The sequence below is a fragment of the Neopsephotus bourkii genome, unplaced genomic scaffold (genome assembly GCF_033783945.1).
Source record: "Neopsephotus bourkii isolate Nb327-2 ecotype Australia unplaced genomic scaffold, CSIRO-AGI_Nbou_v1 NB_668, whole genome shotgun sequence".
Taxonomy (NCBI): Eukaryota; Metazoa; Chordata; class Aves; order Psittaciformes; family Psittacidae; genus Neopsephotus; species Neopsephotus bourkii.
In genome coordinates, this window is record NW_026901167.1 from 1,686,674 (window position 1) to 1,711,914 (window position 25,241).

Sequence of the window (25,241 nt, forward strand, 5' to 3'; positions counted from 1 at the left end):
GGGGGGCTGGCACTGAGCTGGGGCCGCAGGAGGGTGAGGCTCCTGCTGTGGAAGGGATGGGCTGTGCTGGGAGGGGGTTAGGTGTAGAGGATGGGTTAATGGACAGCAGGGGAGGGGGCAGAAGTACCCAACCCCTACCCCCAGAGCGCAGCAGAGGGGCAGGATCCTCTCCCTGAGCTGCTGCTCACACTGGGGGTGCAGCCCAGCACACGGGGGGGTTTTGGGCTCAAGGACGCACTGAAGCTGGGTCATGGGGAGCTTCTTCCCCCCCCAACACCCCAAGTCCTTCTCAGGGCTGCTCTCAAGTGGATGTTGGCACGAGCAGGATGCTCAGGGGAGGTCAGAAATAGGCTAAACCAAAAAGAGCCGGGCTGTGGGTACTGCACATCCTGTACATCACTGTCCTTGGTAAGAGCTGGACAATAAAAATGAGGTGTTCACAACACAGTGTTGGGTTCCTTCTTCTGCCTTGGCATACCTGCACCCCAACCCCAGAGGCACTCTGTGGCCATGGTCCCCTGCACCTCCCCACTGCCCTCATTGCTCCATGGAGCTGCTGAGCTGGTTTCCCTCTCCTGCCACTGCTGCTGGCTCTCTGTGTGCCTTCACTGTCCCAGCCATCCCTCAATGCTGCTGAGAACCACCATGGCTTGTTGCCCTATGGACCGCATTAGATCAACAAGAGAGCACACAGTGAGGTTTGCTCCCAGGTGCTGCTCTGGCCCATATCCTGTTATGTCTTCTTGGTGATGGAGTTGTTCCCTCCCTTTCCCAAAGCTTTGCAGCTCAGTAAGAGCAAGGACCATCCCTCAGTACAGCACACATGTAGGGCAGCCTGTGTGTAGGATTTAGAGGTTAAGCAGCATTTCAAACGCAGCCTGCACAGAGCCCTCTAGGAAGGTCCCTCACAGGCAAACCTACCAGCACCATCCGCTCCTGGAAGCACGAGGAGGCACAAGGGAAAGGAGCCCAGGTCAGTCTGTGCCACACAGAGGGGTCCATGTAGAGCTCCCAGCTCTGGCATTCAGGACCATGCTGGGAAAACAGCACTGAGAAACAAGGGCTTGGGAACGACTTTGGGATTTTCCCATGGAGTTGAGCATTCTGGGGCTCAGCACTGAGCCACATGCATCCTACACAGGGGCAGCAACAGCAGAGCAACAAAGCAGCTCCTAAGTGACACAAATGAACATCTCCAAGCTAAACTCATTGTGCAAAAGAGCTTTCTTGGGACCCAGTGAAACAAAGGAACAATCCCAGTAAGCGGTGGCTGATGTCAAGGAGCAACTGAAATAACCCCGGAGTGAGTCCTTCCCCATGGTCCCTGCTGAGCCCTATTCATCCAAGAGAGGTGAGAACACCGAAGTGACTGTGTCTCACTAGGGAAGAAAACAAGGATGGAGAGGCCATGGAATGCTTTAGGCTGCTGATGGGGAAATGACACAGTACCTGGCAAAAGTGAGCTCTGCCAGCCCTCACAAGCAGGGATTGTATTTTATATACGTTAGGACAGAAAAAGCAGCAAAGTGCACACAGTATAGAGAGAACTTCACTTTGGAGAAGGGCAAGACAGGTTTTTCAGTCTGTTTACCTCATCTCTGCAGCAAGTGTTACTTCATTTACTGGAATACTGTGAGACAAGCCAACTCACATACCACTAGATCTCTGCAAAGAGGAAAATACAGTTTATTCCAGCGTTCAGTCATAAAACAGCATGATAAAAATCAGACCTTTAACTGCTAAACTTTGTGCAAACACAGCCAGGACCTACGCACTTCCCTATTCATGAATAGGCATTGGATCAAATGCTAGAGCAGGCAGTTAGGTTTCTACGTGTGCAGAAGTGGAGCATGAGGAGTCAAACTGAAGTGTTTCAGGATGGTCACACTGATGAAGGACTCATCTACCCAGAACACATTTCTATTCTGATCCAGACTACTTCAGTGTCAATTCTCCTGCATTTACCATGGGAAGCCAAGCTAGAAGATGGTTTTCCTGCAGGAATATTTTGCTCTATCATTCCATTAGCTACCTGCCAGCAACAGAATACTGCTGATAAAGTTACAGGCTTCATCAATAACTAACGCACAGTGGGGAGAGACAACTGTTCTCTGGAAACCAGGAACATCCATTCTGGGGAGTTACAGTCATGATGCACAGAAACGTCAAGGACAGACATGCCATGTGCAGTAAGTACAGTGACAGCTTCTGGAATGAATGGACTGTGCTACAAGAGCAAGGCTGTATCATACACATGTGGATGAGGTTTTCCCCACATGCCCTATGAGGTAAGTGTTCATCCCACCCGTTTCACATGAAAGGAAGAGGCACCATAGTCTAGCAGCTTGTTACAGTCGTATCACACACAGGTCAGGTTCCAGCTTCCCAAGTAATTTACTACCTCCACATACCCAGAATGGTGAAGAGTTACACAGATGGAAGAATCTGTGTCAATAGGGAAGAGCCACCAGTTACAAAATCCAGGAGGAATTCCCATCACCTCTCCTCTCAGTCTCTCACATAAGACACCTTAAAGGGTGAAGTGACATAGAAGTGAAGACCACATTTTTAACTCTGAGAAATGTGTATGGAGCTCCTCAAAGCAAGTAGTGAACCTGTGGCCCAGGCCTGTCTGTACCTTCACTCCCCAATGCTGAGATCCCAACGCAGTCAGAGCACTCTGACATCTCTACCACGTTCAGCTGAGCACCCATAGCCTGAAGACTCCTCTTCAGGAACAGAACCACAGTGAGCCCTGGGGCTGCTCCATCCATTCCCCGTGGCATAGCTGCTGTTTGGTGTCCTTTGAACAAGAAGAGCATAGGGAACCCGAACCTTTCCAAAGCAACCGTGCAGCTCTGTGCCAGAAACACCTTTCTTGCACTAGAACGCAAGTCTTGCTAAAATCTAGAATGAAATCCACAAGAGAACAAGCCCATGAAAGTTTACAGAACTTAAATATTTATTTTTAAACCATTTAAAACCCCCCAAAACATTGAAATAAGCTTCATCTATAAACAGATTTACAAGACTACCAACTACAGAAGCTAGAGGAGCACTACAATTTGTTTCTGTGATGCAGTTATTCTGTAAAGCTTCAGATCAACTGTATTTACAACTTTTGCTGCTTTTACATTTATAAAAATATTTATTTAATCCATAACATTATCGTTTTCAAAAACTATTTCCAGACTTTTTTCTCAGATATAAATTCTAATGGAATTTCAGTTCTATAGCAGATGAAAGTTTTCAACAGAAACATCTTCTTAAAATTAAAACAAGGAGTTAAAAGTAATTTCATTTTATTTATGTTTTTTTCTTTACAGTGTAGGCACCATTGAAAGTAATTGTCCTTGGCATATCCAACCACCACCTCTCACAAGTGTCCTTTATATAAAAACAACGTAATGGCAACATTTGGACTAAAAATGCAGTATTTACTTGCACACACCATTACTTTATCCTCAGTATTTGGCAGATAATATTTCAGATTCTTTAAAATGCCTTTTGTGCAAAAACAAAATGTGCAGGTCTGAACCATAAAATAAACACCCCCAGCCTTTATCAAAAATAAATTTACACCAACAGCTCCACGTCTAAAGTACTGAAAAACAATCCCAGTTCAAAACTTCAGCATAATATACATACTGGGTCGAAAAAGGGAAAAAAAAACAACACCCCCCCCCCCCAGAAGATATTACCCATCTAAGCAGTACCATAAATATATAACTGAAAGCAATTTTATAGTCTTAACCTAGTTTTTATGGAAAAAAAATATTAAAAACCTCACTCTGTACTGCACAGTACTACCTTTTTTAGGTGAAAGAATATCTATAACTCAGTTATTTGCATATTAACTGGTAAATACATCTTTAAAATACACTTTCAGAAAAATTATAAACAAATGATGGTGATGTACTGTCTTTAAGGTATTTAAGAACAAAAAAACCAACCCTGTGTATAAATATCTTACAGGAGAAACAACACCACCACACAGAACGCTGGTGTTACACAGATACCTGCTTGTGAGGTATGTATCATGCGATGCTCGGCTTCTCTGGCTCCCTTCCACCCAGGCATGTATACTCAGAGGAAAGAAATTAAGTTAAACTGGACTTCAGGTTTTGTCCATTATTGCCAAAAACCCCACCCCCTCAACTGTATTGCTCTAAATTTTCCTACCATGATGACCTAAGATTGAGTGACTACTTCAAAACCTGGTCTAAAAGGTAACACATATACTGTACATCAGGATAGACCTGTTGCTACATATCACCTGCAAACTATTGACATATTGCTCTCAAATATATTTAATCATAGAGCTGCCTAAAATACTGTACCAATTGAGAATCAGAATAGATAACTGTTGCAGGTTTATTTTTCAGGGCACAATAACTATATGCTGGTTGAAGCAGGTGCTACAGCAATACCCTTGCCACTACGTTACATGTTCTGAATACGCTTGTGAAAAAGCTATTTTCTCTGAAGCTTGTTAGTGATTTACAAAAGTTCAACTCATGAATACAAAAGACCTGTACATCCCCATGTACAGGCACAAAACAGCATCAAAACATACTGTACTTGCACTTTCTATTAACTAAAGTAATGATTATTTCTAAAAGCAAAACTGCACCTCAACATTTATCAGATTAAACAGGTGAAACTACAATATTAAAAGTTGTTCTTTACAAAATAATTTCCTGAAAATATAAAACCATGTGCACTGCCACAAAATAGTTGAGTAGGTTCTTTCAAATCCTCAATCACCATCAATATGTTGCAAAGATCCAAAAGGCACAAGGAGCTCATGAGCTAAGCACTGCCAAGCTTGAAGTAGTTTTGGTGGGTTTCACTGGGTCCATACGAAACAGCAGTCAATTGTGTGAAGTTTCTTAGGATGAGTCATTAACAGAAAATCTACAGATGAAAAAATGGAAGGAAGAACTTTGTTAATGATATTGTGTCAGCCTGGCAAACAGCACGTAACTATTTTTGCATCACTAAACTAGTACATTGAGCTTCACCTCAACAGTTTATGGGAAAAACCCACCAGATATTCTTAAGAAAATATACTCTAAAAAGATAAAAATCCTCTCATTCTCTTCCTGTTTGAGAGGCTTACAACAAAGCTGCAGACTAAAGTCAAGGAAGCAAGGGATAACAACTACAGTGAAACTGCAGCACTAGAAGACTGAACACATATAGTAATTGTTCTTATTAGTTTTAGTCTCAAACGGAAACATTACATATAAATACCAAAGCTGAAAGTTTAAAGCACTGGATATAGCACATCTTTCCACTTGTCACTAAACTACTCAAATTCATGCAACATATGAAGTTCAGTGTCAACGAACCTTTCCTGTGCATAAGGACTTGAGTGATACTTCTTTTAAAACAATAATACTTTTTATAAAATATTCCTTAACTTACTTCTGAAATTTCTCCATCAGTTTCTTCACCATCTTATCTGTGATCCCTGGACATGTTGCTTCTGCCATATTGATGCTTTTCTCAAGTTCCTCAATTGCTTTCTTTCTGCTAGCGTTATTTGTGTCCTGCTGCTTGAGCTGTGCAGCAAAACAAAGGCAGATAAATCTATACATGTTATCAGGCACTTGGGTGATACTTTCAAAGAAGTTTAGTTTACATCGAGACTTACCTCAGCAAACACAGGGGTGATTATCATAGTTAAACAACTCAGGGTTTTAACAAGATCCTGATCCTAAAAGTTAACAAATAAGGATTACATGAGCATACTCCTACATGACACAGACGCTCCATTTAACACACATGCGATTCTGAAAGCTCACTTCAATTCAGCAAAGCCCTTGAAACACCTCACAAAAACAATGAAGGCCCCAGTACATCAAAAAATGTGATGCGGAAACAGATGCCTGATGACACACACGAAACAGTATCATACATCGTCAGCAAACCAGTTTTTCCTCTCTAATATTATACAACTCTTTAAAATTCCCCCCTCTGTAAACTGATACTTATCTATTAGTATCTGGTATCTTTTGCTTCTAAGGCTGACAAGAGCATAGGAAATAATCACAAGCATCATCTCTTGAACTACAAAAAGATAGATCTTATGAAAAGCGAGTAACTACTGAGTTTTATCACTATCTTCTTTCAACTGGCTTCAAAAGCAATTCATCCTTTTAAAACTCCTCTTCAGACTGTACATACCGTCCCATTCTGCAGCTTCTTTGCGTCTGGCTTCTTTCGAACTGTAGTAAAGCTCCACTCAGGATGAGAGTTATTTTCTTTGTTACTGGACTCCCTGAAGAAAAAGGATACCATGTATATAATCCTAGCCACAACATAACCCTAAGCAAGCATAGATAACCCAAACACATCATACATCTATATGGATTAGTTCCATATTCCTGAAACTGAAGAAAAAAACATGTATTGAAACATTAACTGAACTTAAAAACAAACCCAAACAACTTCACAGTCTGAATAAACTGAAATATGATCAAAGCAAAGTGAAGATGTTATCTACCCATAAAGCTTACCTTCTCCCATGGCATCCCATTTAAAACAGTTATCTGATATCCAGAAAAGCAAGAGACTCACAGAACTTTAGTTGTTCCACAGGCATTGCGCAAACTTCTTCATACACCTCAACCTTGCTCTGAAGTATTTCTAATTGTGATTCATTGGGTTTGGTATAACCACTAGCCTCAGACTGAGGAAATACTCAGCAATTAAACAGAACTGAGATTAAGTTCAGAGAGAGAAAGTTTAAAGAGATAGTGAGTGGATAGCTTGACTTCTGCATTAGTCTTTAGGTTCATACAAGGGTTTTTCTTGAAAGAAGCCAATGAAAAATGTATGGAACAAAACCAGACATACAAAAGGAGTTAATTACAGAGAAACTGCAGGAAACCTACTTCAGAACATTAAAAAGAAGCCCAAAAGAGAGTAAACTGAAAATAAACTTACGAATCTGAACCATCGGAATCGCTTTCATCACTACTATGTCCCTCTGCTTTCCACCTCTTAAACCTGTCAATCAGCTCTGTCAGATACGAAGTCTTCTTGGCATTTTTCATAATGAACTTGTGCTTCAGAAGTTCTTTTGCAGTGGGGCGCTGTAAGAAACATTTTAAATATTTAATGTTATGCTAACATGCCCCCATTTTAAATGTTAATAGGGAAGATTTAGAAAGACAACTGACTTCTAGAGCTAACTCATACAGTATCAGGAAATTAGTGAAACAGGAAGTCAAGAAAAGCCAGTAATCCACGTTTACAAGCTCTCTAAAAATATGACCAGAGTCACACAGAGCCTATACTGGTTATCCGTGTGCTAGGAGGTACACACCCAGGAAAATGACTAATCAGAATGCTCCAATGCAACATTTCCTTGTAAGCAGAATTGAGGCAGCTGAAGCTCTGCTGGAGTAGATTTAAGATTTTCTCCTCTGTTAAAGATTCTCTTCTGATGCTAACCAAAGTTTGAGTGCATTCTAGGAAGCTGCCTCTGCCACCATCATTTGTTTCAGCATTCTCCTTCTCCTTTCAGTATTTTGAATGAGAGACTAGGATGGAGATACACTAAAAATCCCCACTACCATTTACAGTGGCAAGTGTAGTCTCTCTGATTATTTCAATCAGCAGTGATGCACTACACCATCAAAACACTTTGCAAGCTTCAGAAAGCTGAAAACAAACCCAAACCATCTACATACACACACACATATCTACTCACAAATGTTGGGTCCTTATTCAGACAGGCATCAATGAATTCTTTAAAAGGTTTACTGAATTCTCCTAATAAAGTCGGAGGATTGTTTTTCGGAATAAGAAAGAGAACTCTCATCGGGTGCATATCGGAGTTGGGAGGCTCCCCTTTGGCTAGTTCAATAGCAGTGATTCCCAAGGACCAGATGTCAGCCTGAGAAAGGGAGAAGTTACTTTCAGTACAAAAAAAATCAAGAGCTATAGTGACTATTTATTAACTACAGTTTTCACATCTACATCTATCCAGTAAAATTAACATTGGTCTAAGTAGATAATGAACAAAGATTTCTTTCTAATACTTGAAGGCTATAAATCCTGGCTGACTGAATCAGTCTTTAACAACAGATGCCTACAACATCACTTCTGCTGCACACTGTCACTGTTGTAACACTGTCAGTAAGTTAAGAGTGCACCTAAACATGTTTTTGGTAAAAGCTTCAGAAACATTAATCTATTTTTCTATATAATGATGTCCAAATTGCCATAGATGCCACACATCTAATTCAGGTTTTGTTTAGATGGCAGAACTGCAGATGTTACTTTTTAAACTGCAGATGCTCTAAGGTATCCAGCCTTGTTTGACACCTCCCTCTAAAAGGAACAAGGCAGAGGTGAATCAAATCCAGCCAGTGAGCACAGCTTCCTTCCTATCAGACTGCTTTAGTTATAAAATGAACAACTAGTTAGACTTGAAGCAACCAGGGCACAGTGTTAAGTCTGTGAGGAAGGAAGAAGTGGTGTACGTTTTTGCTGAAGGCAAGCATTATAAACACATTCTTTGTATCAGAATAACTTATGAACTATAAAATTCTTTTCCAATTTAGAGATTTCCCCCCCCCCCCCAAGTGAAAAAACATTGTTCACGTGTTTTTAGATGAGCTACAACAGCTATTAAGGTCACTCTCATTAGAAAGTGGCTGGCAATGGCTGACTACACTTGGCACGAAGTCACAAACAGAAGTTGTCCATACAGTAAATAAGGGTTACACTTAATATTGAAGAATTTAAGTAGCTTATTGTTTATTACTGAAATATCATAACAATTGTGTATCAGAGCAATATGGTTTGAAAGAACAGATGGGATCTGTCAATCTCTGCCACTACAGAAAGGTATGAATTTGTTTGCGTTTCCATCAATTTGAAGTAGGGAAAGAAGGAGAAAGGTTAAAATTGAGTCCAGATGCCAAAATATTCATCAGTATTAGTCCAGAAATTGAAGTGTATCCTGTCCAAAACCCTACATCTGTCCTTACCGAAGGCTTGCACCTTCTGTGCTTTCACATCACACATTTGGAACAGAAAGAAAAGGGAGAGGGCATTGCTCTTATCCTTTCCAACCCTAACCATTCCATGATTCTATATTGAGGAGATCAGGCAAAAGATGAGGTTATTGGCAGACTGGAACTGAAGGGGCGGTGGAGCCAATTCATACAAAGGACAAGCATAAGAGGAATTATTCTCCATTCCACTGGACAACACACACTGTTAAACAAGAGTAGAGTGCTTTTCCAGAATGCCCTTGGGAGCACATTACAGCTGCACCATGAAACCCTGAACATGACAACCACAACATACTCTTTCTTATCAGCAAGAACCCTTGTGACATGTACGCAAATTCCCTCCAGTCCGAACGACCCTGGGAAAGTCTCCTGAAGTGTGACTATCTGGAGGAGATCTCCCATACTCAACAAGTCTTTTCTTTATGTGCACATCATAAATACAATTACATGGTTACTATTTGAGAAAGATCAGCCTGAAATTATTACTTGGCATATGCCAAGATTTTTAGATTTCTTGTTTCTATATTTGCATCTATCTAGAGAGCAGAAAGCCCAGGGCCAGCACTGAGTACACTGTCATTTCATTAATCACACGCTCTAGGTTGTCTTGTGGGTGTACACATGGGAGAAGAGGAACTGTGCCCTTCTTACTGTCATTCTAGCAGCAGGACCCATCCCTCAGAAAAACACAGAGGTCTGCTTTTCTACTGCTAGTTCCCTTGGGAAACTCTCCTTTGCAATTAGTCATCCATCAACAGCTTCCAGGACAAAGAGATGCACAAGGTACCATCACACCACCACAGCTACACATCCTGTAGTTCAAGTTACTTTTTCCATTTCCAAGATCAGCCACCTGCGCTAAAAACCTTCAGCATTATACAGGGGCTCAGGAATACTATTAAAGAAATGATATCCAGAGGTGTTCATTACAATCTGAGCAGAGAGTAAAACTGCAGCCACCACACTGGCTTTAAATAAGGTACATTCTAATTTGTGAGTGTTTTATCACTGTTTGAATTACATGTGAAACACAGAATTAAAATTAAAACTCAACCAACCCCCAACACCAGAATCATCCGGGGAGCTTCTCTGAAGGAATCTTAACATGAAAGCATCAGTTTCCTTGGTGACTTTGCATGGGTCTTGCATGTGAGCACAGGTACCTGTAACTGCTGTATAAAAACAATTTGATCCTACTTTTAATGTTGTTATTTGAAACCCTGTAATTCAAAATCTCTTCTCTCCATATTGATAGAACTAAACCCACGAAACTCAAAGTCACTTCTGTTGGATCTGCAGATACAAGGAAAAGGTATTCTATTCTCATACTTACCTTTGAATCATATGCTGACTGCTGAATAACTTCAGGGGCCATCCAAAAAGGAGTTCCAACAAAGGTATTCCTCTTAATCTGTGTGTCTGTCAGCTGCCCAGCAACTCCAAAATCAGCAAGCTTAACGTCACCTTGCTCTGATAACAAGACATTGGCAGCTGCCAAGGGGAAATGACATCTAAATGAGAATACTGCTCTTAGGCATTTTAAAGGCTTTAAAAATGTACCATTTCAAACATTACGCACCTTTTATATCCCTGTGGATTTTCTTCTCTGAGTGTAAGTAGTCAAGGCCTTTCAAGATCTCCTTTAGCATGGTAGCAATCTGGAACTCATCAAATGGGCCAGCACGCAGCTAAGAGAAAAGACATTAAGTTGAGTCTTGTATCTCATTTTTTGCCTTGTTACTGATTTAACTAAACCTTAAACTTCAAAGATTTCCTTTTAAAAGAACTAACAGAATTCATGCAATATTCAAAGTATGTCAACATTCTACCAGAAACAGGTACCATTGGAACAATCATCTTCACATCTCCTCTACTGACAATACTCTGAAGATGCTGTTACCTTTCTAGCAAACACTGTGCACTCCCCTCACAGGAAAAGCTAGAACTAACTTTGCACAAAGTTATAGTTTCCTACAGGCAGCAAATCAGACTCAGTCTTGTATTTTAATGAATTACAAAACTCACTTTATTTCAAATTAGTCTATTGACTACTGGGTTTTAAGTTTAATGATGCTTTTTGTCTGGTTCCAGCTTTTTTGATCCCAAGCTTGCTTTTGCATCAACATAATGCACTACTATAAAGCTGCCAGTATGAAGCGTAAACTTTGCACATCAGAAAACCATGCAAATAAAACAATTAAGGTGGGTGATTCTGCCATAAAAAAAATACCAAACAGCAGCACTGAAACAGAGAGTACCACGAAATTATGGTATGGTAATGTGAGGCAAGTGAGACAAAACATAAAAGCTTTATTCTTCTAAAGGTTCAGTGGTTTCAATTGTCCCTGGTAAAAGCTATTTCACCATTTCTGACACTCCACAGAAGACTTCTCAATTACTCAAAAAGGCTTGAGTTCCAGAGCTGCAAGCTACACGCTACAGAGGACTACTATGCTGATGCTTTCCCATAGCAGAGCTGATGTGATGTAATTTCATAAAGAGCTTTAAATTGATTTGTGAAGTGATGCACACACTTCAGCTCTTGCAGACAGGACCACTGCTGGCAAATATATAATGAACACCCATTTCATACTGAAGATGTGGTATTTTTCCTTCAGAGTGATACAAAGACTGATTTTATGATCTTACAGGAAAGGGTGGGTCTGAGCTTCACAGCTGAGGCAGAGCCATCCTGAAACCATGGGGAAACCACATCCCCATACAGTGGACTCTGCTCCTGTACCCTCTAAGCTGCATCCTTCATAAATGCGCCACTATCTTAAGTAAAAGGCACTCTTATACTTGACTGAAAATACCTGAAAATGGAAAACCCAACACCTTTTACCCAGTTAAAATTAACTGCACCCTGCGGGCACACCAGTCATCCCTGAATCCCAAAGGAAACTCTTGTTATTCAAGTGTAATGAATTCTACTGGGGGGAGTGGACAGACAACCCAAAACCTGAAACCTCAGCATATATGGCAAGAACAAGTACTTCTCACCGTACTAAAACCAAAAATTAAAGAATGCCTTACATCTGACTGAGACATTTCCTAATGCTTAGAGACAAACAGTGAAGCCAGAATTAAACATCAATTCAACATAACAGAGCTACCATTCAAATCCCCCCTTTTTTGGAGTATTACAGTCCAGCAGTGGGGTAACATCAGCTGCCTCCAGGGACTAGATTTTATAATGAAATTGGAAAGCACAATGAAATAGGATTCACTAGTATTTATAATGAAAAAAATATAAATAAATCATATACTTACAAGATCCAAAGCTGACCCTCCACCCAAGTATTCCATTATTATCCATAGTTTTGTGCCCTGTGTAAAGGAAAACATGAGTTGTTAAAATCCAAGGCTGCCATTAAACAGACCTGCACTTCAACAGACTATCAGCATACTCTTAGGAGAATGCAAATGCAGAGTCCCATTAATCACCAAGTTGCATGTAACTACTCGTAGAATGGTCACACAGCTCCTAAGCAAGAGGGCAAAGGAGCAATCACAGTTTGACTTTATTATTTCGAAAAGCATCACAAAAACCCCACCAAAAATAATCTTCTGCTAATGGTATCTGAACTGAACCTACCTAAAGGAATGGAACTTGGGAGATAAAAGTGATTTGGTAGTGGTTTAAGTTGCAACTAAGTGTTTTAATACACGGTGTAGTTCTTACAAAAGACTGTCTTTGCATCAGTTATTAATTCCAGTCATTTGTGATACAGAAGCATGACCATCTTAACAGGAAACTTGCTTGTAACATCACACCTCTCATTTGAGGCAAACACTCAGAACTTAATTGACTTTGAGCAAGACAGAAGACAGTAAGTGTGAACACACTTGAAAGACATGAGAAATCAGAAGCCTAACACAGGGAGCTGCTATGCGCCCCTTGGCCTACGTGGTAACTACAAGCATTTATCTAACATGTCCACAGGCTCCAAGTGAAGTTGTCAGATTCAGCAAAAAGCAAGAACTGGCAGCCCTTGAATATGCTTGTACCTTGCATCCTACCACAGGAGCAGCTCTGATTCTGAGAGACAAAGCAACACTCCTACCATCGGCCAGGAGAAAGTACACTGGCAGACTTGGAACCCTACAGAAAGGTTCAGGATTCCCAAGTTCTCATATCAGAGGTTCAAAATCAGCTGTTAAAAGGTCAAAGATAAGAGCAATGCAGTAAAATAAGAAGTACGGCTTGAAGCACCTATCTTAGGATATATATTTTTATTATTATTAATATCACAAAGCCCATGTACTCTGTAACTATCTGCTATCTGAATCTCAGCCCCTGTGAAGAGGTGGGTTTCTGTGCTTTCTTTGTGGAGATCTCAACCATTAGAATATTAGAACTGAAAAACTCTTGCAACACTGCCTTCTAGATGCTGACTTTGCCCTTGGTATGTACCTACAGAAGGTGGCTGGCTCACACTAACAAAAGAGGAAAGATCTGGTATCACATATACAGTCTGTTGTTTCAAAACTGGGATCTTTGGCTATTTGTTTGCCCCAACCCCCTCCCATTTCAGAACCCCAAAGATCAATCTATGGGCTACTGCTCTAAAACATTCTGCAAACAAAACCATGTACTTATTTAAAAGAAAACCCAGTTGTTAAAAATAATCAACTGCACCAGACCTGGTGCACTACCACACACCCAGCAGGCTCCAGCAAATATTTACTGGTGTTAGGGCCTTGTAACAGAGCACAAGCATACGGCAGAAATACTTTGTGAAAAGCCTCTTGCATTTTATGCTTTGCCACCCTACTGCCTGACTAGTGACAGGACTCTAAAGAAAACTCAGCAGGCAAATAAAGGTGCAGTTCCTTAAAGGCTCACATCCAATTCTCTTAACAAAGTGTGCTCTATTAGATTTATCCTGGGTTTTTTTAAGCCCACACCATTTCTGAGAGTCTATTCCAGCATTATGAGATCAGCAGGGAAGGGCTGGCTAATTTTAGCACTTTTTATAAAGCCCGACTTTGTCAGCTGAGAAGACCTGCAAGGAGCTCCTGTTTAAGGCAAACATTGTGGTTAGCAGACGTGTTTGGAGGATTTGACTATTCCTTGCAAACAGTATAGGGTGAAAATGAGTAAGTACTGTGTTCTGAAATAATGTCTCAAAGAAACTGCTCCTATCCGCTGTAACGGGGTGTGGGTATTTTCTAGCCAGGCATGAACCACCTCTTTCCTAGCTATTTTCAGTCAACCAAGTATAAATAGACAACGTAGAACAAACAGTATCTTTAGATTGTCTCCAAGCTTTGCTGCATGGAGTGCTGTACAGCTCTGACGGAGTCTCTGGGTGCTCCCACAGGAGGAGTTCTCCACATTCAAATCTTCAAAACTGGGAATAACTTCAGGCTTGTTGAACTGCAGAAGAGAAGGGCAAGGCCTGATGCTGTTTAGTTACAGGACAGATGTTTAAACCCCTCGACTGAATGGCATAAATAAGGAAAACAATCATGAAAACACAGTCAGCAAGAGATCCGTTCCTACAGGATCAGGTGGAAAGCACAGCTTAAATATTCTATCAAGTTTCACAAATCTGTGTACCCAAAACATGCCACAATTTGGGGAACTTTTAATACCTTTAATCTTTTCTTTGCCTGAACTGATCAGGCAGCAGTACATTCTGACAAGCCATTAAGCTTGAGGAAAATACTCATTTCTAACATACCTTACACTGTCACAATGCTATGCACTGGCACTTTCAAGGGTGCCCTCCACCACCAATGTTTTATTTATTCAGATGTGATGTTAACTCCAATCAAAGTGCAATACTTTGAGGATGAGGAGATCCCAGCCTTTTATGAACAAGAACATCTACAGACATCTATGTCAGGATTTAAGTTCTCTTACAGCTCCAAAAGCGGCACTAATACAGCTGTAAGTATGTACAGTTCTACACACATTTGAAAGGCACAAGATAATACCTAAGCTCTAATTTAATAGGAAACTCCCATTCAGACTCCAAAGTTCAAGACATACAGGTAACCCAAATTACACAGCTATGACATATTTGCAACTTTTGTATCACAATAACAGAAAACTGGCATCAGCTTTATTTCAAGAACCTCAAGGAAGTAGACCATGCCATCCTGTACCAACGATAAGGTTTTTACAGAGTAAAATACCTGGCAGCAGGTATTTAATGCCAAATAATGCTAGGTAAAAATATGATGGTACAATCTATATGTTTTAAGTCCTATTTACAAGTCAGATGCACACGACATAGCTACTGAACCGCCAGGCTGCAGCATAGGAGAGTATCTTACATGGCATCAGCTAAGCTAAGTTACAAATTTGTAAGTCAAGTAATTGAAATAAAGCCACTCTTCCCTTCCCCCTTCCAGCAGCAGGAGCACTGGGCAGAGCCTGCATGTTGCTGGTAAGCCCCAGGCTCCCTGAGCATGGGCCCCTCCATCAGATGGAGCCCATAAGGCTGGCTGTGCATCTGCAAGCACAAGGAAACTGTAACGCTGCAGAAGATGGAGAACAAACTGTACAAGAATGAAGTCTCTCACCTGAAATGCTTTTAATTGGAAAACCCTCACAGTTCACATCTCATTTGGCATTGTAGCTATAAAACAGCTTTTAATTATTAAATATGCGCTCTCACCAGGGGGAAAACTGAAGCTGACTCAAACTGATGCCAAGAATTATCTGCTTATTCAAAGCTTACTTAAAACTGGTATAAAACCCCCCAAGAATAAGTTCCAACAGAAGACGTTCTGATAAAGTTCAACAGGATGAACTGAGGCACACATGGTCCCAGCTGCAATTTCTTCAGAGTGAAAACTATCAGCTTGAAAGTTTTAAACCAGATCTAGATTACACAACTAAGAAACAACAGTGTTGTAGGCCACCTGAATGCCTCTGCACTGAGGGTTTCGTTTGGTATACTCAGGAAAAGACTTAAGAGTCTCTTTGATTTAAACAGTACAAAACTCAAGCATTTCTAACAGCATTCCTGGAGCTTCACAGAAAGCCACGTCTGATTCACACTTTGTAGTAAACTATTTCTCTTCCATAAGCCTCAACTGAAAGAGGGCAGACTGGCTCAACTACTTTGTCTTCCTGCAAATGAAGACGCAAAGGAAAGAAAACTCATATTTTGACATACCTTTTACTTACTGTGTGCTGATGCTCTTTTAAGCTGCTATCTTAAGGGTTGCTTCTAGGAATATTTTCAGTAATCTTTATATGCAGAGCTAAGTATTTACCAACAAACCTATGTGACCACTTTGAATGCAATCTTTGGACCACTGACATCCACAGCAAACTGCTATTAATCTCTGCAGCACTAGGACTTTCTTTGTAAGAACTATAATGTCTTAATTTTCATAATTTAACCTCAGTGTTCTTTAACCTTTAATTATACAATCATTTGGGACACAACTGTACTGTACTCTACCATTCTCAGAGCAGTAACTAATAAAAAGTTAGAATATATATATATATATAGCAATTAAGTAAAAAAAGCAGACAAATCCAACTCTCAAAATACCTGTTACTACTAGAATTAAAAAGCTGCATAAAAGATACTTTGCACCTTTAACAAACCTTTCCCCCGGAGGAACCTCAAGCTAAAGATCTAGTGTTAGTAACCAAGGATAAATCTAGCTTAAGAAAAATGCAGAGCCACGATACTACTGAAACAGTCAGCTACACCTGGACAGTTCTGCAAGTTGGAAAGACTGAAGTCAACATTTTGGACTCCTGTAGGTTTTCATTTTTGCTTGTTTATAAATGATGCCTTAGGTCACAATCATACTCAACTCTGCTGATGTCGGTTTTGCTGTCTCAGGCCTGCATAATAACCAACACATTCTTATATGGTGCAGGGTTTCTTTCCATATCAGGCAATGGGTTTTGTTTCTATGGCTCTGAAAGTAGTTTTTCTTCCCCCAAAAAGCCACAAGTTTGTAGTAAAGATTGTAGGGGAGGACAGAAAACCAAAGTCCAAAAGCAACAGCAATGGCAAGAGGAGTCCTCTACCAATTCTGCTCCTCTTCTAGCCATGTTGTGCAAACTCTAGCCTCAAAGAGCAAGCAGCAAAATGAGCAAAACACAGTGAAAAGCTCTGTTCAAAGGAAAACAAGGATCTACTAGAAAAAAAAGGCAGTTGGCATGATAACTTTTCCTCAATTCCAGTATACTTTCTCAGCGGCATTCAGAACAAACCTTTGTGCAGTACATTACCTTTAAATATGATCCGTAGTATTTTGTTACGTAAGGACTATCGCACTGACTTAAAACAGTTATCTCTTGCTGTATATCTTCTATTTCATCTTCTGCTTCCTCAAGGTCTATGATTTTTATAGCTACCACTTGCTGTGTCCGATTATCAATTCCTTTGAAGACCTCCCCAAAGGAGCCTTTTCCAATGCGTTCGAGTTTTGTGAATAGTTCTTCTGGGTCTGCTCTGTGGTTCTAGAAAAGAGAAGAAAAAAAAAGGGGGGGGGACGGTACACAAGTTACTTATTTACTTCCAAGTTATTTGCCCTCATGACTTCCCAAGCAGCACATCACCCGGATTTATCATCACTCGAAGGCACACATCAGGTAGGTTTATTTCCTGCACACTAACTTCTAATCCAGCTCTTGGTTACAGAACATACATTGTGCAATCATGCCAAAGGTAAATGAGCCTCACCAAGGAGGGGGGCAGGTACAAACCTCATTTCACACCCCCACGCACAACATCACCTTAAAACAAAAGAATAGGGCTGTTCCTAGCATTAATCCTATTAGTGCAGTAATTCAGAAGACTTGGGGAATGCAGTTACTGGCACAGAAGCCCTACCATCATCACCCAGGCAGAAAAGGCTGAGCTTTCTACCTGGCCAGCAGCCTGGGGCAGACAAAGCATCCTACTGAGTGATACAGTGAGAAGCTACTTGTGAGAACAGTGCACTAGCCGGTACTCACTGGTAGATCCTGAGATCTGTAAGATCAGACATCTCTGGGGGAGCTGAGAGTGCTGAGAGAAAGTACAGCAAAGGGGACTGAGCTGTTCAAAGAGGGACTAAAAAGGCTGGAGCAGAACCAGGGGGCATATTGAACCCAGGGGCATTGATCAGAACTGGCTGGGATCACCAGTGCAGCTGAGCACCAGGTCACCGAGCACTGCTAAGGATACCTGGCTTGGAATCTCTGCTGGTTAACTACTCTTGATGATCTTAAAGGTCTTTTCCAACCTAGTTGACTCTTCATCGGGGCCTGTAGGGACAGGCCAAGGGGCAATGGCTTTAAACTTAAACAGGGGAGGCTGAGATGAGCTCTGAGGCAGAAACTCTTCCCTGGGAGGGTGCTGAGGCGCTGGCACAGGGTGCCCAGAGAAGCTGTGGCTGCCCCATCCCTGGCAGTGCTCAAGGGCAGGTTGGACACAGGGGCTTGGAGCAAGCTGCTCCAGTGGAAGGGGTCCCTGCCCGTGGCAGGGGTTGGAGCTGGAGGAGCTTTGAGGTCCTTTCAACACAAATCATTCCATGATTCTTCAGATCAGACTGATTATTATACAAGTATTTTACATTTCTCAGCTTCATTCAAGCAGTCACAAGGGAAACAAAAAGGAAGCAAGGTCTCATTTTCCCTTCAAGATAAGGCATGCCACATGGCTGCTTAGAGAACCCTGTGTATTCAAAACCACAGCAGTGGCTTCTGAAGGATGCAGGTAACTCACTCCAGTTTAAGAACACCAATTGTCAGAGCACAGGAAGGGAGTTTAATGAAAGGTGTTCCAAAGAGGTAAGGTGAACATGCTAAGAGAACAGCCCAGCTTTGCAGAGCAACAGGATTAAACACATTACTGCTGCCAGGAGCAGGCAACTCACTGCGCAAATTAGTATTTGATCAAGAAATATCTGCTCCAAAAGCCCTCCGATTCCATTGCAACATCCGAAAATATGGGAGATGCTCTGCTTTAGATCTTTTACATGCTCCAAAACTCAGAACCAGCAGCAAAAGTTGTAACAGTTTTGGCAAATGCAAACACTCAACCCAAGGCACAGATTACATAACAAAATAGTTATCAAACATCTTTATACCGGTGCTGTTGCAAATGGATATGAAAATCTTTACTGGGAATAAAATAAATGCATCACTATGTAAAACTGGTCCAAAATGGACAGTCTTGGTTTCCTTACTGGGCCCTTATTGTCGCTTCTTGCCTTCTACCACAATCAGAGTTTATTCCACAATGTGGTGGGATGAATCAGGAAACAGATTTAGCTGAGAGTTCACCATCTGATTTGTCAGGTTTATTTTCAGCTGAATCAGTTCACCACTCATATCTACCAAGCTGTCATCTGTGCTCTCACAAGAGGAGGGGACATGAGGTAGCATGGCAAATTCATGCTGATCTGTGGAGTTAGGCTGTGAATGTACAAGCACGCTGCTGTTCCTGAGCACTGCATTAAAGCAGGAAGAATGAGGAATTTCTCCTTTGTCTACACTGAGATCAGTGCTGTTCTGCTCCATTAAAAAAAAAAAAAAAGACAAAACAAAGCAATAAATTACCTTCAGTGAAATAATTAAGCAAAAAATGTTGTTCCGCTGACAGATTCAGTGAAAGATCTCAAAGATGAGCAAATACATAAAAAGCAAATAAAAAGATTAAAAAGTCATCATTTTTAATAAGTTTGAATTTAAAATCCATTTTCAGATGCGTTTCAAGTAATTCTTGCAGGGACAAGTGTAGCAAAAGCAGCAGTGCATGCCACCCAGCCTTTCCCTGCTGCTGGCTGAGCTGCTGAACTGGCATTTAGCTACCAACCAAATGTGTTCCTAAACTGTACTAGCTGCAAAATAAGGAATAATTACATGGTATTTCCCTATTTACAGTAACCAGACACCCCCCAAGAAATAACAGAGTTAAAAGACAGGATTGGCAAAACTTCCCATGAACCCTAAAAGACTCCCTTTCATAAAAACCTAGTTTTAAGGCACAATCTGGCGCCTAGAATTCCAGCAATCATTCATGCTAATAGTTGTTCATTTGAGCTGAAATGCATTAAAACACCTCCAGACAGAGAGAAGAAAAGTAATTTAATCACAGGCATAGGCAGCTAATGCAACCTTTCACAAATGTGTGATGGAGTCAAAGGGCAACACTTGGGTTTTTCGCATGGGGAGAAACCTTAAGCAGAGAACTCCAGACTCTCCTAAAAGCTACTCCAAATAGCTCAGAACTTCCAACTCCTAAAGCCACTACATGGAAGTGCTGGAGTACAGGGAGAGATGAGCACAGCTGGACTTCCCACACCGCAGATCCCTGGGATGGAGAGATGGAGCAGAGAACAGCCTGCGTGAGGCTACTGGAGGAAGGAGTCGCATCTACTCTGAGAAAATCCTCACCCAGCAAGCAAAGTCAGCTTTACAGCTCCTCTTATTCACCAAGGCTGACATGGGACTGAAGGACACTCCAGGAGAAGGGCAAGTATTTCTGACCAACTATGGTTAACACTGAGACAGCATCCTCCGGAAAGGCTTCCAATTTAGAACACTATGTAACTTAAAGACTGCATTTTCAAACAGATCAGCTTTTACCTTTCTTCATTCCTTGTCTTTCAGACTATTGTTCTACAGGAACTTTTTTCTGCAACTAATTTAAAACAAACCCCCCAAATACCAAACTTTAACAGACTTTAAAAGACTCCTTTTAAAGCAAACATACGTTTATATAATGCAGTAATCCCCATCCTCCTCCTTCTAGTATAGAAAATGATGGGAACATAAGTTATACAAGTAAAAGTGTGTGTATATACATGCCCTGGATATATACCAATACATTTTTGCAGCACAGTTGCCAACTGAGCTAATATGGAAGAAATTAAGATTTCCAACACTATTAACGCTCTTGAGCAAAACAACCATTGTTACTCCCTGTTCTTTCACAGACCTTACATTCAATGGGTGAAGGTTTAGAAGCTTTGAAAGCTGCCTGCATGAATAATTGGTGGGGGTTTTAAATAAACACTGGTTTCTATGGGAGTCATGTCTGTCAGTAAGAAGACAATAGACGGTGCATGGACTCCATCATCACCATTCTGAAGATAACACCTAGAAGTGGACAAATCAGGAAGAAAATCTCCTATTCTTCCCCTCCCTATGCCTGTTTCCACAGACAAAAGCAGCACCAAGCACGACAAGCACAGACACATTCACATGCCAGCTTCAATCTCACCAGCATGAGTAACAGGACCAGCGTGACAACACAAGCCCTCTGCATAGTTTAGAAAGTCCACCATTTCACCAGTCCAGCACTATACAGCCTCTGCTAGTGATCAGCAAAACATGCCCTCCTCTCTCATCCAACCATGTGCCATGACTGCATGTGTTTTATACATGTATGTACATCCACACTCTCAGCCTGGAAAGGACCTCATGGGCTCATCCAGTCCAACCACCTGCACAGAAGCCCCAAGTAAAAAACCCCAAACCACTACAGTGTCATTTTTGCCAGCATACCTGCAGTAGCTGTGTCAAGTATTCTGCCAATACAGCTTACACAAGCATTTGCTTTTGATTCCAATAAACACAGCTACGCAGCAATGTCCTGGGGCTGCATTCTGATACAGGCCTGACTGGCTGACTGACACACCTCACCTCTGACCCTTTCACATACATACCTGCTCCCCAAAGTCTGTCTTCTTCCTTCGAAGCAGAGTTAAAGTGCACTGAATATCTAACTTTTGAGAGCATACAGATATGTAATGATACATACCAAAGCATGTGAGACTGCTTCAGGCTCTGTCAGTGCAGGGCAGCTCTTCTACAGAAACAAGTCTTCTAAGAAAGGTCATTAATGAATTTCGTTAAAGGATACTGAGTACAACTGGATGAAAACACAAAGCTTCAAAGAATCTTGGACACAGATTGAACTAATGCCTTGTATCTAACAAAATCAAACCCAGGATCCTCAAGATCTCCCAAAGCAAATAATTCAACACAGCCTGTCAGAAAATCTTTCCTGTTGTCTTAAAACAGTGTTTCTAAATCCTGACCCAGAAATGCTAGGATACTCTCTGGATTGTCAAGCATCTCTCAGGTTTTATTTGGACAGAAGTTTCCTTAAAACTGTAGCAGTACTACAGAATAGCTGAGAGCCAGTATTCAAATACACATTAGATAAAGATGCGATAATGAACTCAAAAGACTTTATACAATGCTGGTAAGAGAACACTAGAGTGTCTACTTGTCTGTTTTTCAAGTATCCACTACCACACACTGGTATCCTTGGAAGCTATCAGCATTACCTGGTGTTTCAAGGACTGTCACTTCAAGCAATTGCTCTCTAAAATAAAAGCCTGATCTTCACAGAAAGGAAGAATTCAGAGGTAAACTACAATGAAAAGAGCTGCCTTACAGAAAGGTTCAGGGAAAGAGGAGGTTATATTATGGCCAGACATTCAAACTAAACACAACCCATGATCAAAAAAATACCCCAGTAATTAATCTGTTGTGCAGCCTCACAGTTACATCAGCATTAAAGTGCCAGATCAGAAATGTATGCCAGCATTGTTGCTGAAGCCAGCATGCACTGCACCATTTCTCTTAAGTTCCACCGTCTGCACTGTCTGAATTATGGCTAACAATAAAATTAAATAGCAATTATGAGGCCTACTTTATTATCTGTAAAATCTCCAAAGTACCTTTTATTATCTTGAGAAAGAATACTTGAAATACAATGAGTGAAAAAGACACTTGAAAGTCAATAAAAGACATTAAAAGTTAATGACATTTCACTCCTCTCAGCATCTATCTGATTCTTACCAAATACAGCATCTGGGTTGAACACATTGAAATCACAGCTAATCAGTGCATTCATTTATCTGTTCTCAGGTAATAAAGTACCTCCAAGTTTTTCTTCCATTCAGAGCCCCCCAAAAAATAAAATTAAGAGGCAGTAAAACTGGTGAACCTGATGGTCTACTGAACTTTTTAATGTCTTACTCAACAGATACTTTCTTCTTGGGTATCTTTCCATACACTATCTGCATATAGTTTCAGAAGAATATTATATATATATATACACACATTAATTACACACCATGCAGATTCTATTATAGAAGAATATATATTCACATACATTGTATGTATTTCCATTTTACCTACATAAGGAACATTTCACTTCTTTACAACACAGCCACCACAGGTAGCCATTCATTTTAACTCCTGGAGCTCTTCCCCACATCCCCCTTTTTCATGTTTAAATCCTATTACAGTTCAAGTTACTCACACCAGCAGTGCCACAGGCATGTGTTTATGTACTTAATGTAAACAGTTTGAAGTTAATGAAGGCACAGGTGCAGAGCTGTCATTACTTATAAAGAATCAGAAGAAAAGGAACCTGCCAACATTTAAAACAAGGATAGAACCTGTTGAAATCTTCTTCTCCATCTTGTGCACACCATTGCTTCTCAGAGAACGGAACTGTGATGCTACCCTGCGGTCCTGCTCAGGACTCAAATATAAGGGAAGTAGATATTTCATGGTATTTACTGTAATTGTATGATATGCACTGAAGAAGCATTTCTACTCAGCAGGTAGCAAAAACCAGCTGAGTTTTGCTGTCCTTAAATGGGACGTGACCTCTGTTATGCCCTTCATGAGACACCTCTCATCTGACAAGGCCAAAACTCATTGCCATTTTTAGTGAGAAGCTGGAGAACTTCAATGTAAAACAAGAGGAAAAATAGGTAAGTGAAAACCTCACGTGGCTTTGTTCTCATCAAGTCAGCCATAAAGTGAGCTGCTTGAAAATTCATGACTATTAAAACCTCAAAATCAGCATTCAAAGCCACCCATTCTCAGACTTGGAAGGAAAGAATCACCTTCATCTATCTTCAAACCATCTCAGGCCTGTGGCAGATGCAAGCTGTCAATGGTATGTTGTGCTGGAAATGGAAACCACTGAACTCACTTCCTCTATTCTTAGCCATTCTTTCACTTTGGTAACACAATGTGAAAAGCAGCTTAGGAGACAGCATAAATAAGCAAAAAGAAAGAATAACACCACATCTCCCAAAGACTAGCCCTTGGATACAGGCAATTAAAAACATCTACATCAATTACTTACAAAAAGTATCCTGCACTGAGGAGAGGAAACACAGAACAAAGTTTCTCCTGCCAGTGAGCTGCTCTGTAACTGAATACCCCTACATGTCAAATGGAGCAACACTTCACTACCACTCTATATATCAATACCTTTAAACCACATAAAGATCCTCAAAGCATTGCACACAACTTCGTATCCTTCAGTATGCTCTCATCTCTAAGGGGCACAGCCTACCAAAACAGAGGGATGAAGGAGGGACACACACACAGATTACATGGCTAAATACCTTTACTATGATCTGGCCCAGCTCATGGCAAGAGGCTAGATCTAGATAATCTTTAAAGCCCCTTCCAACCCAAACCATGCTCTGATTGTAAGATCTGTAAAGACCAAAGGGGTTGAACATTCTATAGCTAGAAGGATCCTCTATCTTTCAATGGAGACAGAAGTCACTTCACGAAATCAAGAGGTTCTGGTATCCCAAAGTCTTCAGACTCTGATAGGAATATGGACAAAAATCACCATTTATGGGCTGCAGCCTACTTTTAGCATAGGCCTCTCCTCTCAGCACCAGCCTGCTTATCAGTGCACATACACTTAGGGGGTTTTTTTACTTTTGCCACACCCATTTAAAGGAAAAACTACACCAAAACTGTGCCAACAATAAACTGTACGGCATTTGGACCATTTCCCTAGTATTCAGAGGTGCAGGATCTACAGCTAAATGGCAATTGCTACGTAAATTGTACAGGCTTCCTCACTGCTCTATCTTAAAAAGCCATTTTGGCACTTCTGTGCAAGTCAGAACTTGATATACAGGTTTTTGTCCTGTAAATACCATTAAATTCATGCTATAATCCAGCTAGAATGAAAAATAACAAAATCCAGCTTTTTAGCTTGCCAGTTCAAACTAGAAGGCAGCAACAAGGCATGAAGTTTAACACACACATGTAAGTATCTTTGGGAAATCTCCCCACTGAAGTAGTCATCAGTTACTTTCAGGCTAAACAAAACTAAAGCAAGGCAGAAAAACACTAATTGAGAAAAAGAGGACTGCTCCAAAACACAATGTGGGTTAAGGAGCAGGTCACAAGTTTATTTACCACAGGTAAGTCCCAAGGCATAACCACTGCCT

General features: G+C 40.9%; 1 protein-coding gene across 2 annotated transcripts in view; it reads right to left on the reverse strand.

Moving 5' to 3' along the window:
• Positions 1-2,938: 2,938 nt before the first annotated feature.
• STK26 (serine/threonine kinase 26) overlaps positions 2,939-25,241 on the reverse strand; it is a 30,105-nt gene continuing 7,802 nt past the window's right edge. Inside the window, exons 3-12 of one of the 2 annotated variants that reach the window (XM_061353232.1) lie at positions 17,251-17,481; positions 12,309-12,365; positions 10,615-10,723; positions 10,369-10,526; positions 7,724-7,909; positions 6,955-7,103; positions 6,193-6,286; positions 5,660-5,722; positions 5,431-5,567; positions 2,939-4,917 (exon numbers count right to left, since the gene is read on the reverse strand). In XM_061353232.1, coding sequence (XP_061209216.1) covers positions 4,893-4,917; positions 5,431-5,567; positions 5,660-5,722; positions 6,193-6,286; positions 6,955-7,103; positions 7,724-7,909; positions 10,369-10,526; positions 10,615-10,723; positions 12,309-12,365; positions 17,251-17,481 — 1,209 coding nt within the window. In that variant the 3' untranslated portion in view covers positions 2,939-4,892. Of the gene's footprint in view, positions 4,918-5,426; positions 5,568-5,659; positions 5,723-6,192; positions 6,287-6,954; positions 7,104-7,723; positions 7,910-10,368; positions 10,527-10,614; positions 10,724-12,308; positions 12,366-17,250; positions 17,482-25,241 lie in introns of those variants that run through there. The other variant, XM_061353233.1, reaches the window with a different exon arrangement.